The following is a 16,199-nucleotide window of genomic DNA, read 5'->3' as shown; positions in this document are numbered from 1 at the left end:
CGAAATACAAGACAAAAGCCACGACAAAAGTGGTATAAACAGAACTAAAGCCCATCAAACAACGAAGGACAAAATATGGCTACCTTGTGTACGCCAGGAGCCAGATTCACGAAGCAGTTACGCAAGTACTTGCGAACGTGTACATCTTTCCTCAATATTTGACGGCTTTAATTACGTATATTAAACAGTTTACAAGCATGAAAATTACCCAATCAACTGTTGTTATTGTTATAAACAGCCTCCTGGTGCTTCGGAGCTCATTAACTGTTTATTACTTGTAAACAAAGTCGCCAAACATTGAGAAAAGTTGTACAGGGGCCAGATTCACGAAAGCACTTACGAACGTGTACATCTTTTCTCAATCTTTGACGACTTTGGTTACATTTATTAAACAGTTTACAAGCTTAAAAACTTCCCAATCAACTGTTATTATTGTTATAAACAGCTTCCTGGTGCTTCGGAGCTCATTAACTGCTTAATTATTGGAAAGAAAGCCGCCAAAGATTGAGAAAAAAAGTACAGGTTCGTAAGTGCTTGCGTAACTGCTTCGTGAATCTGGCCCCAGATTCCTAAGTCCTTGCGTAACTTCTTCGTGAATCTGGCCCCAGATTCCTAAGTCCTTGCGTAACTTCTTCGTGAATCTGGCCCCAGGTTCCTAAGTCATTGCGTAACTTCTTCGTGAATCTGGCCCCAGGTTCCTAAGTCCTTGCGTAACTTCTTCATGAATCTGGCCCCCAGGGCGTCACGTCGTTCCGTACACCCGCCATAACCAACAACTGGAGACAGGTCGTAGTGTGAGCCTGCGAGTAGCTCACCCCCCGCCGGCAGGAGGGTGGTAGAGGCGACCTTAGTGGGTAAACACAGGCCCAGAGTGTGTGTGTGTAACTCTCCCTGACCTTGAGTGAAGCATTTCCTCGTGTTTCAAACCTTTATCTGATTAGCCTTCTTAAATTTATTTCACGTTAATGTTCTCAATGTGCGAATTATCTCCGAACAAGCAGCCTTGAACGCGTGTGGCCCTTGAGACGAGCGAATAACTGCACTACAAGCCCCCGGAACAACAACATCCAATCATCCTCCCCCCCCCCCCCCCTCCCCCCAAAAGGATTCGAACCCGTGGTCTCTGGATTACAAAGTCCAGCGCGCTAGCTCTCCACCGCGTCGTAAAGACACAAACGCGTTGTTTGCATTTTTAATTAAATATACATTGTCGGATGTTTAATTGATATGACAAATTGTCATATAAATTTTGAATGTGAAAAAAAAGAGTTGAGGCTGAAGCCACTGGCGGGTTACTAGGGAGTGTCGTTAGTGCTCGGGTCGTTAAGATGGAGGTGGTTTGGGACGCGATGGTGCACTGTGTAATGTTGTTGTTGTTGTTATAGATTCAGCTACTCGGAACAGGTTCCAAGTAGCACGGGCTATGGTGAGCCCGTAACTTACCTGGCACAGGAGCGGGGCAAATAGTCCACTGTGTAATGTTGCCACAATGTTATCTAGAGGTTTGATCACTCTCGAATGCAATTGGGGTAGACGGTAGAGAGCGACGGTCTCGCTTCGTACAGGTCGGCGTTCAATCCCCCGACTGTTTAAGTGGTTGAGCACCATTCCTTCCCTCCCCGTCTCCCATCCGAAATCCTAATTCTTGACCTCTTCCAAGTGCTACATATAGTCGTAATGGCTTAGCGCTTTCCTCTGATAATTCCCCTCCTCTCAAATAAAAAAAAATGTTGTTGCAAAGCGCAAACTTAATTGAAAAATTGAGGTTGGGACTCGCACGCGCGTGAGCGCACACACAGACTTCACGTGTGAAGATTGCCAGTTGAGAAGCGGGGCCAAAGAACCGAATCTGAACCCCCGCAAGGTGGTTGAGCTTACACACACACGTACACACTCGCACATTGTGTGTGTGTGTGTGTGTGTACTCACCTATTTGTACTCACCTATTTGTGCTTGCGGGGGTTGAGCTTTGGCTCTTTGGTCGTGTGTGTGTGTGTGTGTGTGTGTGTGTGTGTGTGTGTGTTTGTGTGTGTGTGTAAACAGTATACAGTGTGTATAATGTGTATATACCATAAGGGCGCCTGACAGCTGGGTGGACAGCGCTTCGGATTCGTTGTCCTGAGGTTCCGGGTTCGATCCCCGGTGGAGGCGGATGTAAATGGACAAAATATTTCTTTCACCCTGATGCCCCTGTTACCTAGCAGTAAATAGGTACCTGGGAGTTACACAGCTGCTAGAGGCTGCTTCCTGGGGGGTGGAGGTCTGGTCGAGGACTGGGCCGCGGGGACACTAAGCCCCGAAATCATCTCAAGATAACTTCAAGATAACCGCGTAGTCCTAAGCGTCCGGGTTCGATTCCCGGTCGAAGCAGAAACAATTGAACTGTTTCTTTGACCTGATGCTTTTGTTCACCTAGCAGTAAATAGGTACCTGGGAATTAGACAGCTGCTACGGGCAGCTGTCTAACTCAATATCTGACCTCACCTCACCTAACCTCACCTAACCTAATAATTCGCATATGAACGAGAAGGAATCTGTGTGTACCAGAGACCTAGCCTAGCCTAGCCTAACTAGGGTCCAGGATATATGTACTTGGGTATATATATACTCACCTAGATGTATTTGCCAGGTGGAGCTAGGCTCCTGGCCCCGCCTTCCGATTATGTTGAGATTGAAGTAATGTCTCATTACTCACGCTTTTATCGTATTTACATTTAAAACTTTCATCTGAATTAGCTTCAACGATTTCAACGTCTAACCTGTTCCACTTATTGACAGCTCTTAACACCGAGAAACATTTTTGTCTGGCGTTCCTGAGACTCATTTGTGTCTCGAGTTTACATCTATGATCCCTCGCACTGCGTTTTATATGTTATCCTTTTCACGAATTGTATTTCCTCTTGTCTTCTGTCTGTCGTGCAGTCGTTTCCAGCTTGCTTGTATTTCTCGTACTTTTGTGGGTTGGGTATTTTCTATGTTGGTTCCATTTCATAGTTTTGTGTTCTCTGGCTCTTTTGCAGTTTCTGAGTGTGTGTGTGTGTGAGAGAGAGAGAGAGAGAGAGAGAGAGAGAGAGAGAGAGAGAGAGAGAGAGAGAGAGAGAGAGAGAGAAAGAGAGAGAGAGTCCGTCTGGCTGTCTGATATTCAGTTCATGTTTCTTCAGATTTATTTCTTCATTGGCATATCATAGCATTTGCATATACACGTCGGAGCCAGGGTGCCCGGTCTCTCCTTCACCTTCCTCATCCTCGACCCCTCTCTCCCCTCTCCTCTCCCTTCTCCTCTCCCCCACCTACCAAGCCACCACAACACCCCTCTCTCCCTCCCCCATCATTATCCTCGTCACCCTCTCCCTCTTCCCTACAATCCTCTCCACCAACTTCCCGTCTTTCCAAATCCTTATATCCACCTCTTCACATTCCTTCAATTGTCCTCATTCATCACTATTTCTCCAGCCCTCTATATTTCCATGTCTCAGACCCATCATGCCGTCTGTCCTCTTCTCTTCCTGGTCCCTCCCTACAACCTACAGTGAGAGGATGTCTTTCAAGTTAGTTAGTGATGAATTTACGTACATATATATATAATATATATTAATATATATATATATATATATATATATATATATATATATATATATATATATATGTATATATATATATATATATATATATATATATATATATATATATATATATATATATATATATATATATATATATATATATATATATATTCTGAATAATATTGAGATATCAGTTAAGCTTGATTCCTTGATATTTCCGTCGCTATCCCTTGACACCCTAGGCTCTCCTGCCATAGCCAGTTACACTCTGTGATAGGCTAGGCTGACCCATCAATACCGATTATACCCTGTGTTAGGCACGGTGGGCATCGCTCTTCATGGTTCAGTAGGACCTGTCTGCCCCTCGCTGCATCCTCCAGGACTCTTGTGGCATCAACCGACACCAGCAGAGCCCAAGTCCAAAACGGTCGCTTCTTTGGACTTATCTGTTGTGTAAAAATCATTTGGTTTCTCTGTTCGTTATCCCCTTTTTCAGGGGAATATGATAGAGTTGCTCGCCCCAAGTGAAGTCCCTGGTACACGCCTGAGCAGTTCACTAGAGCCGGGTAATAACGATTTGGTAATTATGTCCCCATTTGCCAACATTTGCCAACTCGAATATCTTTGGCGTGGCTCAGTTACAGCTTCGCTGCTGGACACTCAGTAAGATATCAGGCTTTCACAGAGAAATCACATTAACGTGATATATCAGTGAACAAATCCAACAGGAGCCTTGATGAGGGGTTCGAACCTATGCACCAAGTGTTCCCAGGGAGCGTCTGGGAACACCCAGCGCTTAGGTTCGAACCCTCATCACAGGTTCCTTTTGGATTGGTTCATTGATATAACACGTTTATGTGATTTCTCTGTGTATTGAAAGACTTTCTACAGTCAGAGGTAGAATTACTGATTGACAGAGCCCGAGTGCAGGGGGGAGGGGGGGGAATTGTGTGAAACCGCGGTTCGGCTTCAGTGGAAGCCTCGGGATCCTTGTGGGTACAGTAGCACTCCAGGTTGCAATTCTTTTACCATGTTGTGGTGCAGTCGACTAGAGCGCGTCTGGGAACACCTTATGTGTTTTTTTTAATTACTGCTTCCTTATGCGTTTTTTAGATGGGGGCATCATACTCTAAGGCTGACCTCACATAGGTGATGCAGTGTATACAGTGATCTAAAAACCTACTTATTCAGGTTTCTGAAGGATGTTCTGACTTTTGCCAGCGTAGAGTATGCGGCTGACGTTATTCTATTTATATGAGCCTCTGGAGTTAGGTTCGATGTTATGCCCACTCCAGGATCTTTTTCTCTAGTTGTTATGGGGACCTAGTTTCCCTTCATCATGTATCGGCCTTTCGGTCTCCTGAAGCCTGATCCCATTTCCATCACCTTACACTTGCTGGTGTTGAACTCTAGCAACCATTTCTCGGATCAGCTCTGCAACCTGTTCAAGTCAGTCTGGAGAATCTTACAATCCTCATTTTGTCTTAATCCTCCTCATTAGTTTTGCATCATCTGCAAACATTGCCATACAAGACTTAACTCCTGTAGTCAAGTCGCTTACATATATGAGGAATAGTATGGGTCCCAGCACCGATCTTGTTACTGTACGCCAGTCCGACTTCTCGCCCCTCACTGTCACTCTGACACCTGTCCGTTAGGTAATTCTTTACCCATGATACTTTATCATGGGTAATTCTTTTCATCATGATAATTCTTTACCCGGGGAGCCGGTCGGCCGAGCAGACAGCACGCTGGACTTGTGATCCTGTGGTCCCGGGTTCGATTCCGGGCGCCGGCGAGAAACAATGGGTAAAGTTTCTTTCACCCTATGCCCCTGTTACCTAGCAGTAAAATAGGTACCTGGGTGTTAGTCAGCTGTCACGGGCTGCTTTCTGGGGGTGGAGGCCTGGTCGAAGACCGGGCCGCGGGGACACTAAAGCTCCGAAATCATCTCAAGATAACCTCAAGATCTCAAGATGATAGTGCGTTGCCGCCTACTCCCGCCTCCCTCTCAAGTTTGTATAGTAATTTCCTGTGTGGTAATGTATCAAAGGCTTCTTGGCAGTCCAGAAACATGCAATCTGCCCAGCCTTCTCTGTCCTGCCTTATTTTTGTTACCTTATCATAAAACACCAGGAGGTTTGTCAGGCAAGATTTTCCTTCTCTAAAGCCGTGTTGTTGTTTACCTACAAACCCAACTCTTTCTAGGTGTGCCACTAGTCTTAGCCTCATAATTCTTTCAAGTACTTTGCAAGGGATGCTTGTGAGTGACATTGGTCTGTAGTTAAGTACTTCTTTTCTATTTCCTTTCTTGTAGATTGCCACCACATTAACCTTCTTCCAGCAGCTGGGCAATACCCTCCTTGTAAGGGACTCATTAAATATTAGCGCTAGAGGTATGCTGAGGGCCTGTGCTGCTTCTTTTAACATCCACGGTGATACTCTATCAGGCCCAGTAGCTCTAGCTACATCTAGTGATGCTAGCTGTATTCTTATTTCCTCCGCTGTTACCTCAAAATATTTAGAAGTTTCTCATCAGGAGCTTCTTTCCCATCTTGCTCTGGGAGCTATTCAAGCTCAGTAGTGAACACTCCATGGAAGCTGGCATTAAGGTCCTCAGAAATTTATTTACCAGTGTGTGTGTACTCACCAAGAAGTGCTTGCAGGGGTTGAGCTCTGGCTCTTTGGTCCCCCCCTCTCAACCGTCAATCAACTGACGTAGAGTTTCCTGAGCCTACTGGGCTCTGACATATCCATGTGTGCGTGTGTGCGCGTGTGTGTGTGTGTGTGTGTGTGTGTGTGTGTGTGTGTGTGTGTGTGTACTCTCCTAGATATGCTTGTTGAGTCAGTCATTACCTCCTAAGCCCGGACGTGTCATCCACCGGACGTGTCATCCACCGGACGTGTCATCCACCGGACGCATAATATACTGTCAACCTCTCTCAGGTTCTCATCAAATTGTCTCCCAAACTGTTGATTAACTTGCCTTCAATAGTCCCTCTTAACACATTCCATTCATTTGCAACTGTTATGTTTTTGCTGATATCTCCACGACTTATTTGTGCTTCGAGCTTCCAACCGTGACCCCAATTCCATTGTTTCTCATTTGGAACCTAACTACCCCCCTCCCCCCTCCCTTTGTCTACTTTATCAATTCCCTTTTATTGTTCTTTTTCTTTCTAGCGAGGAGAGTTTCACGTTCCCTCGGCCCTTCGCTGTGCCTCTGTCGCCTCACTTCTGGAACATATCTTGGGATGAGTCACAATAACGTGGCTGAAGTATGTTGACCAGACCACACACTAGAAGTAGAAGGGACGACGACGTTTCGGTCCGTCCTGGACCATTCTCAAGTCAAATCGACTTGAGAATGGTCCAGGACGGACCGAAACGTCGTCGTCCCTTCTACTTCTAGTGTGTGGTCTGGTCAACATATCTTGGGAGCTGCATACTTTGGACTTGGTCTGACGTAAGTTGGAATCAGTCAACAGGATATGCAAAAATGCCAAGTATATATATGCGGGGTAGGTCTGAAGAACCCTTGATTTGATAAGGTCATTAGAAGGCTGAAGACCCCCGTCAAATTAAGGTGTATTAAAGCTACTTATATTTGCCATTTGTTGCATATGCCGTAGCCTTTTAAATCTATTTATTGCAGTGAACTTGAGTCAGATTTTGGGTTATATCTTCTCCAAGATGTTTCTCATCCTATGATGGGAATTGTCTCGTGTATATTTCACACTCCACGTCGCTTCTCGCCCCCTGTGTCTATTGCTTGTATGGTTGTCAAGGGTACGGTTCAGTAGTCATCTTTTCGACCACCTCTGAAATATGTCAAAGTTTCCCTACAAGCTTCTATGGTTCTTCCCTATTTTAATTCTTCTCAATAACATCACATTGTCTACAGTAATATTATTTCCTGTGTCAGGTCGTCGACATATACCAGGGTACAGGAGAGGGCCACAGAAGCGAGCCTTGCAGCGCCGCGCTAGTGACAGTTTGGCACTTTAACTTCTCCTGTCATTTCGCGACCTTCTGTTTCCTCACCGAGAGGTACTCCCTCACCTGTCTAGTAATTTTTTTTTTCAGTTATGATAACTTTGTTCTTGATTATATATGAGTATGGGACAGTGTCCTTCTGTTCTGACTCCGCTTTCCTTTTTTTTCCTTTCGTTTCCTCCTTTTTCTTGTCCTTATCTCACATTTATTTCTTTCGTTTCATTCCCTCTTACTTGTGGGAACCGACCTGTGAGATTTATATTTATTTAATTTATATGAATTTATATTTACGTTAATTTATATACTTCGATAGCAATTTGTATAATGATAAGTGGACTGTATTTCTGCAATAATCTCTTAATCTCACAAATCGATCCTCTACACATTAGGGGGGGTTTATATTTATATATATGCAGCCAATCAAACTACTGTATTAACTACATACATTGAAAAGGTTCCTTATCTTATAGTACAGCAGGTTAGTCCACCAGGTATAACTAGGGTGTAGACACCAAATTATCCTCTTTGAGGTAGCTTCCATATCACCCAGTAACTGGTGCACAATCTTGCATCCTCGTCTTGACCTGTCAAAAGTGCGCTAGCTGTGAAGCCAGATACCTATATATGACAAGTATATCAGAGAAAACAGTACAGTACATGGAACATTAAAGACCTGGCTTAATTACCTTTAGTATGAGGCGATTTCGCGTTCTAACCGGCTAACCCTATATCCTGACATTAATGGCCATAAATGAATGATAAACGGGTTTCGGATAGACACTTAACTTGAATTTGTAGACAGCGTGTTGACAATGGTACACCTTTGGGTTCCATAACACTACGTCCAAGTAAATTTAACAGGAGCCGAATTTGCTCCCGTGTGAGCCTCTGGTCTCAATAACAACAATGGCTGCCCTCCTTCCTCCACTCTGACGCCTGGCTTACATTGTCCAGATTTCAGAACGTGATAGAAGGGTCACATTTACTCTACTTTAATATTGATAATTAAGTTAATTTATATAAGATGTTTTTATGATGGTAAAGTCCAAAGACTTATGTATTTAAGAATAATTCCCAGCAGAATAGCTGGTGAATTATAATAGTATGTGGTGATGATATCCCGTTTTCTATAGACGGTAATTCCACTACAAGTTACGTTTTCTATGGGTAACTTGTTTATACAACACAGCTCTTATCTGTCTGTATGATATTATTATTAAATGGTGTCGGATTTTCCGACATAATTCCCCAGGGGGCTGCTCACGGGTCGAAGTCCTAATTAGAACAGACGAACACCGATACTCCTCCTTCGAATTATTACATTAATTTGATGTTAGTAGTTAGTAATCACACATTTGTGCGTCTGTTCGTGCAGGACGGATGTCCCGTACTAGAGTTGCAGGGGTTAGAAGTCTAATGCGATTTCATTTCCCTGTCAACTCTTGAAAGGCTAATATTCAAGCCTTATTACATATTATTTAACCCAGAAGACTGGATGTGATCAAGTACTACAGTCAAGTATGATTCAGGGACTGCAGTGAGATCAGTGACATTAGATATAACTTGAAGTTTCTTCAGGTAACTGGTCACTGATATATAAACACTGAGGCCCATGGAATACATCTTGATTAAATAATAAATGTATCAAATCAGTCATCAGATTTATTGGGGTTTAATTTAGTTAATTGATTCAGAAGATTGAATAGCTCATCATTAAAGTAAAGTATGGTTCTGAGACTGCAGTGGGTTCAGTGACATTGGTCGCAGTGACTTGTAGCTGTTTTAGGCTACTGTTCACTGATTTGCCACTGAGGCCTCATGAACTCATCTTCAGCTTTAAATGATGATACTAACATCAACCTCTGTTACTATAGTCAGCTGTAATCTCCTTAGTATAATGCTACTGGAGAAATATAATCAGCTGACAAATTTAGATTTCTACTGGTATTGTTTATCTGCAGGCATAGGTCTCCTCAGGTTTGATACTGGGCCTGAGAGTAATTTACCTCCTGCAGAGTTTAACATGGTTATGCCCTGATATTTAGTAGGGCTACCGATGAATCGATGACAATAGTCTGTCCCTACAAGGAGACCGAAGTCGGTGAGGTGATCAGACTTAATATTATCTGCCAATTTTATTCCTCTATTTCTCAGGAATTTGGCTGTTGCTCTCAGACCTTGAACTTGTAGGTCTACTGGTATTTTGTCCACCACAATGGCTTGTACTCGACAGACGTACCTGCCTAAGCGTACTGATGGTTGTACCACCTGGTAGACTTGAGGTCCTGCATCTGTTACAAACCCTGAGATGTTGAATGACATCTGGGCTACAGGCCTTAATTGTAATTCATCTGCCAACTTTTTGGTGATATATGTTCTCTGGGATCCTTGGTCAAACAACCCACGGGTATGGACCTTGGCCCTCTTATTCAGGATGGTAATTTGGGCAGTAGGCAAAGTCGTATTACCTTTAGACTTTGCCGATTGGACACTCTTTGTTTGTTGCACCTTGCAGTACTGTACTGTGGTGGGAATGCTATCTTCCACCTTGGGTCTTGAATACGTTAATTTCGTATATTTGCACAGTGCTGCATGGTGCCTACCTCTTCTACACCTGTTACAGGTGTTGAATTGGGTATCACAATAGTCTATGTTGTGTGACTTGAGACACCTCGAACATCTCCCTAATTCCTGGAGTCGCTCAATACGAGTGTCTCTGGTTGGATAATTAGCACAACGGTATGTTGAATGTTTCTTTTTGCAGAACATACATGTCCCCCAGCCTACTGCACGTTTGGAAGTTACCGGTTTGGGTGAACTAGTAACAGTAGGCTTGGAGGATGCTGCTGCATTGTCAAATTTTCTGCAACTTGATGTTTGAGTAATTGGTTGATGTTTATTTGGGGTGGTTGTTTTACCCTTTAATTGACTATTATTTTCTATTTCTGAAGGCTTGCAAGAGGCTTTAACTTCCTCATTTGCTCGTCGTTTGCTTATGATGGAATGTAAACCTTCAGTGATGTCCTGTACTGTCAGGATGGTGTTATGTTGATGTGCATATAATTCATCTAGTATATCGCTGGACAATTTTCGTTGAAGGACTACTTTGGTCATCCATTCACTAGTAGTTATATCAACCTTAAGTCTGAATGTTCTTAGTAGTGACTCAAACTCCATGCTGAAGGATTGTAATGAGTCAGCAGTCTGATCAGGTTGAGGTAAATCCAGCAATTGTAGTACTAGATGTATGACAGTTTTCTCATTGCCAGCATTATTCCTAGGAGGCTGGACTGGGAAATTAGTGCTGTCGCTATTTTCATTTACATTTTCTACTACTGGTTCAGCTTCACCTCTAGTTTGGAGGCATGTTAACTTAGTAGCTTCAGGTATTGGGTTTTCAGAAACCACAGAGACTGTGGATAAATTGTCTGAAAACTGCTTAATTTCTGGTGGTATATTATTGGGTGAAGCTGTAGTGGGTGAAGCTTTACTGGGTGAAGCTTTATCCTTGTTGATTAAAGGATCTAATCTGGCTTTACATTTATTCTCAAAAAGATCCAGATCATCCATAACATTATCTACTTTATTTGATGTACTTGCTATTTGTTCTGATTCAATTATCCTGTGTAAATGTTCCAACCTGCCTTGAGTTTCTTCTTCATATTGTGCTAGGTCAGACAGGAATGGTTCCACATCTTCAACTACTACATCATCGTGGACTTGATTTTGGTAAGATTTCCTATTTGCTTTCAATATATGCAATTGGGTTTGAATCTGTAACAGTGGTATTTTCAACCGATGATAATTAATTACAGGCTCATATAACAACTGTTCATATTGGTTGAGATCTCTTGTTAGTTGGCGTTTGCTTGATATTAAAGCACGCTTTGCTTTCTGTGGATTAGTCATGGTGACTTGTTAATTGAGCACCACTGGCTCATAAATTGTGAACAAGTACTAATGGTAGCCTAGGGTAAATTCTGCACTCACTAGGCAATAATCCTACCTCTACTAGAGGTTAGCACTTAAAATTAATACACATTATATATATATACAATCATACACACTAATGATTTGAGTGATAAACCAGTGTCATTGGAAGTACCTTTAGGTTAGCTCCTCTATATCACCCTAGGATGGTAGAGACACTAATTAATCACTCAAAGGTGTAATGATCATAAGTAAATTATTATATATACAACTCAACTCGAGTTGATAAAAATTACACCCAAAATAGGGTCTGGTCCATTCATTAATGGTGATAGGTTGTTCAATATAGTACAACTGACTATGGTAATAATGGGACTAGGATGAACGATAATAGTTCAACTAGTCATATCCTACCCTGTTGTGGGTTGGCAATTAGTAAATATTATACTGTGATCACTAGTGCAATATATATTAAATAATTCTCTATTTTGGAGAAATAATATACACAATTATTGATAATAGCCTCTTAATTAGCCTCTATGAAACTTCTAATATTATCTAGAAGTATTAAATATTATTAGTGACCTCGCGAAATAAAGTCCACAAAATTCGTAGATAATCTCTCGCGAAATGTAACACCACGAAATCCGTGAACAATCTTGCGACAGTCACTAATTGGCTGGCTTCTATATTAGCGCTGTCATTTCACGAAATAACACGCCACCAAATATCTGTGGGTGTGCATGAAACCGCTGACGAAGCTGAACTGGGCTGAGGGAGACTCCTGAGCTCCCACGAGGCAACGCCGCTGTCTATGACTGGCTGGCTTTGTTTAAATAACACTGCACTAGTATTTAATGAATCCACTGGTTAACTGGTTCATCCGGTACTAAGATGACCAAATGTGGGTTCAAAGGATCAAATTATCCGTCATCCGGTTCGAAGATGACCAAATAATGTGGGAACCGACCTGTGAGATTTATATTTATTTAATTTATATGAATTTATATTTACGTTAATTTATATACTTCGATAGCAATTTGTATAATGATAAGTGGACTGTATTTCTGCAATAATCTCTTAATCTCACAAATCGATCCTCTACACATTAGGGGGGGTTTATATTTATATATATGCAGCCAATCAAACTACTGTATTAACTACATACATTGAAAAGGTTCCTTATCTTATAGTACAGCAGGTTAGTCCACCAGGTATAACTAGGGTGTAGACACCAAATTATCCTCTTTGAGGTAGCTTCCATATCACCCAGTAACTGGTGCACAATCTTGCATCCTCGTCTTGACCTGTCAAAAGTGCGCTAGCTGTGAAGCCAGATACCTATATATGACAAGTATATCAGAGAAAACAGTACAGTACATGGAACATTAAAGACCTGGCTTAATTACCTTTAGTATGAGGCGATTTCGCGTTCTAACCGGCTAACCCTATATCCTGACATTAATGGCCATAAATGAATGATAAACGGGTTTCGGATAGACACTTAACTTGAATTTGTAGACAGCGTGTTGACAATGGTACACCTTTGGGTTCCATAACACTACGTCCAAGTAAATTTAACAGGAGCCGAATTTGCTCCCGTGTGAGCCTCTGGTCTCAATAACAACAATGGCTGCCCTCCTTCCTCCACTCTGACGCCTGGCTTACATTGTCCAGATTTCAGAACGTGATAGAAGGGTCACATTTACTCTACTTTAATATTGATAATTAAGTTAATTTATATAAGATGTTTTTATGATGGTAAAGTCCAAAGACTTATGTATTTAAGAATAATTCCCAGCAGAATAGCTGGTGAATTATAATAGTATGTGGTGATGATATCCCGTTTTCTATAGACGGTAATTCCACTACAAGTTACGTTTTCTATGGGTAACTTGTTTATACAACACAGCTCTTATCTGTCTGTATGATATTATTATTAAATGGTGTCGGATTTTCCGACATTACTCTCATTGCTCTTCTCTCTCTCTCTCTCTCTCTCTCTCTCTCTCTCTCTCTCTCTTCGGTTCTCTCTGCTTCTCAGTGACTTTCCCCAATTTTCCTCTTATGCATTGTTTATCATGTCTTTATTTCCTGTTCCTTGGTTCATCTGCCAATTATTCTATATTATCATCTTCCTCTCTCTTGGTATTTAACCTTTCACCTGCTCCTATGTTTTGCTTCTCTGAATTTCTTTATTGAATTACTTCCTCAATCGGCTTATTTCTGCTTCTTGGGGTTACGCTGTTTTTTCTTTGTTTCTTGCTGTGTTTGTCCGTGGCCACACTTTCTTTGTCCGTGGCCAAACTTTCTTTGTCCGTGGCCTCACTTTCTTTGTCCGTGGCCGCACTTTCTTTGTCCGTGGCCAAACTTTCTTTGTCCGTGGCCTCACTTTCTTTGTCCGTGGCCGCACTTTCTTTGTCCGTGGCCGCACTTTCTTTGTCCGTGACCGCACTTTCTTTGTCCGTGGCCACACTTTCTTTGTCCGTGGCCACACTTTCTTTGTCCGTGGCCACACTTTCTTTGTCCGTGGCCGCACTTTCTTTGTCCGTGGCCACACTTTCTTTGTCCGTGGCCGCACTTTCTTTGTCCGTGGCCACACTTTCTTTGTCCGTGGCCGCACTTTCTTTGTCCGTGGCCGCACTTTCTTTGTCCGTGGCCGCACTTTCTTTGTCCGTGGCCATACTTTCTTTTTCTATAGCCACACTTTCTTTATCCGTGGCCACACTTTCTTTTTCTATAGCCACACTTTCTTTGTCCGTGGCCGCACTTTCTTTGTCCGTGGCCACACTTTCTTTGTCCGTGGCCACACTTTCTTTGTCCGTGGCCATACTTTCTTTGTCCGTGGCCACACTTTCTTTTTCTATAGCCACACTTTCTTTGTCCGTTTAAAGCAATGACTGCTGTCCTATTTCCCTATCATATCTCTTTAAAATTATGAATAGAAGTTTCTTCTACAACCTGTTCCTTTAGTTTATTCCATTCCCTCACTACGCTCATGCTAAATGAAAACTTTCGAACATTTCTGTGACTCATGTGAATCTCAAGCTTCCACCCATGTTCCCTCGTTCTATTGGTATTGTGAACATTCGTCTATTTCCACTCTGTGAATGCCCCTAAGTACTTTATACGTCTCTATCATATCTCCCTTCACCATCATTTTTTCTAGCGTCGTGTCAGGTTCAGTTCCTTCAGTCGCTCTTTATGCCTCCATCCCTCGCAATTCTGGGACGAGCCTCGTCGCAAACTTCTGAACCTTTTCCTGTTTCCTTATGCACATATTTCTTCAGGTGGGGGCTCCATGATGGGGCGGCATGCTCTAAATGCCTCTTTACTGAGGTTTCTGGATGTTCTAACTTTTGCTAGCGTAGAGTACGCTGCAGTTTATTACGTTATAATATTCACACACCGAAACTACAACGTAGGTACAACGTTGGAACAAGTTTTAACACCTCTTAACCAGTTATAACAACCAATATATCAAGTTGTAATAATGTTCTAATACGTCATAAACACGTTAAGCCAAGATGTACCAACTTTATTACAAGTTGTAACATTACGCACATCTGCGTAATGTGCGTTGTTGAAACATCTTTGTAAAGGTCGTCCAGGCTAGGGAAGAGGAGGCTGGCATCCATAGCGGCAAATGAGGGGCTCATTGCGACTATAGAAGTGCGTAACCAATCCTAACCTGATTATTCTTTCAAGCACTTTTGTAAGGAATTGTTGTCAGTGATATTGGTCTGTAGTTCAAGAGCCTCTTCTGTCTCCTTTCTTGAAAATTGGTACCACATTTGCCTTTTTCCAGCAACTGGGCAACTCTCCCTTTTTCGTAAGTGACTCCTTGCTAGAGGCACACTGAGGTCTTGCGCTGCCTCTTTTAGTATTTACGGTGATGCATTGTCTGGTCCAACTGCAATAGTTTCATCCAGTGTTGTTAGCTGTGTTATTACGTCCTCTGCTGTCACTTCTATATATATATGACAGTCTCTCATCTATGGTCATCTCCTCTTTTAACAATGGGAGCTGCTCAGGATCGGTTGTGAACACTCCATGGAAAGTGGCGTTCAGTACCTCACAGATTTCCTTGTAGCTTTCTGTATATGCCCCCTCTGTTTTCCTTAGTCTTGTCACTTGGTCGTTCACCGACATTTTCCTTCTTATATGACTGTGTAATAATTTAGGTTGATTTTATGATTTAATAACAATATCTTTCTCATAATTTGTTTAAAAAAACTGTCTATTTAAACACATTGTGAGTGTGTGTGTGTGTGTGTGTGTGTGTGTGTGTGTGTGTGTGTGATATAAAGCTTCATTAACCACAAGGTATAGTCATAACTGAACATCAATATATGCATTTCATTATTTTCTGCCGTTTTCTCCCTAATTATATACCGCTAACCTCCACTACACATCACACTCAACGAGCTCCAGATATACATATCTGGATATACATATACAGAGATACATATCTTGAGCACAATTATACATCATCTTGATCACACTCGCAGCTTCTTACCCTTGTCAAATGACACCTTCTTTATCTTTTATGTCATTAACATGTCCCTTCCGTCCTGTCTCCAGCCGGGCTTCTTGTGCATTTTATGTGAGTACACAGAAAAAGTCTTAGACCCCTGCACTAAGACTGAGCTGAGTCTTAGTGCAGGGTGAAGTTTGGTGACGTCTGTTAGTCTCTCAAGCGTTTAAGTT

General features: G+C 42.2%; 1 protein-coding gene across 1 annotated transcript in view; it reads right to left on the bottom strand.

Moving 5' to 3' along the window:
- The window catches only part of LOC138350119 (autotransporter adhesin BpaC-like), a 29,669-nt gene extending 15,349 nt beyond the window's left edge, over positions 1 to 14,320 (bottom strand). Inside the window, exon 1 of the mRNA XM_069300417.1 lies at positions 13,697 to 14,320. Coding sequence (XP_069156518.1) covers positions 13,697 to 14,320 — 624 coding nt within the window. The remainder of the gene's footprint in view (positions 1 to 13,696) is intronic.
- Positions 14,321 to 16,199: the final 1,879 nt, after the last annotated feature.

Source organism: Procambarus clarkii, chromosome 44 (genome assembly GCF_040958095.1).
Source record: "Procambarus clarkii isolate CNS0578487 chromosome 44, FALCON_Pclarkii_2.0, whole genome shotgun sequence".
Lineage (NCBI taxonomy): Eukaryota > Metazoa > Arthropoda > Malacostraca > Decapoda > Cambaridae > Procambarus > Procambarus clarkii.
The sequence above is the reverse complement of the archived record's forward strand: the minus strand, read 5'-3'. Positions and strand labels throughout refer to the sequence as shown.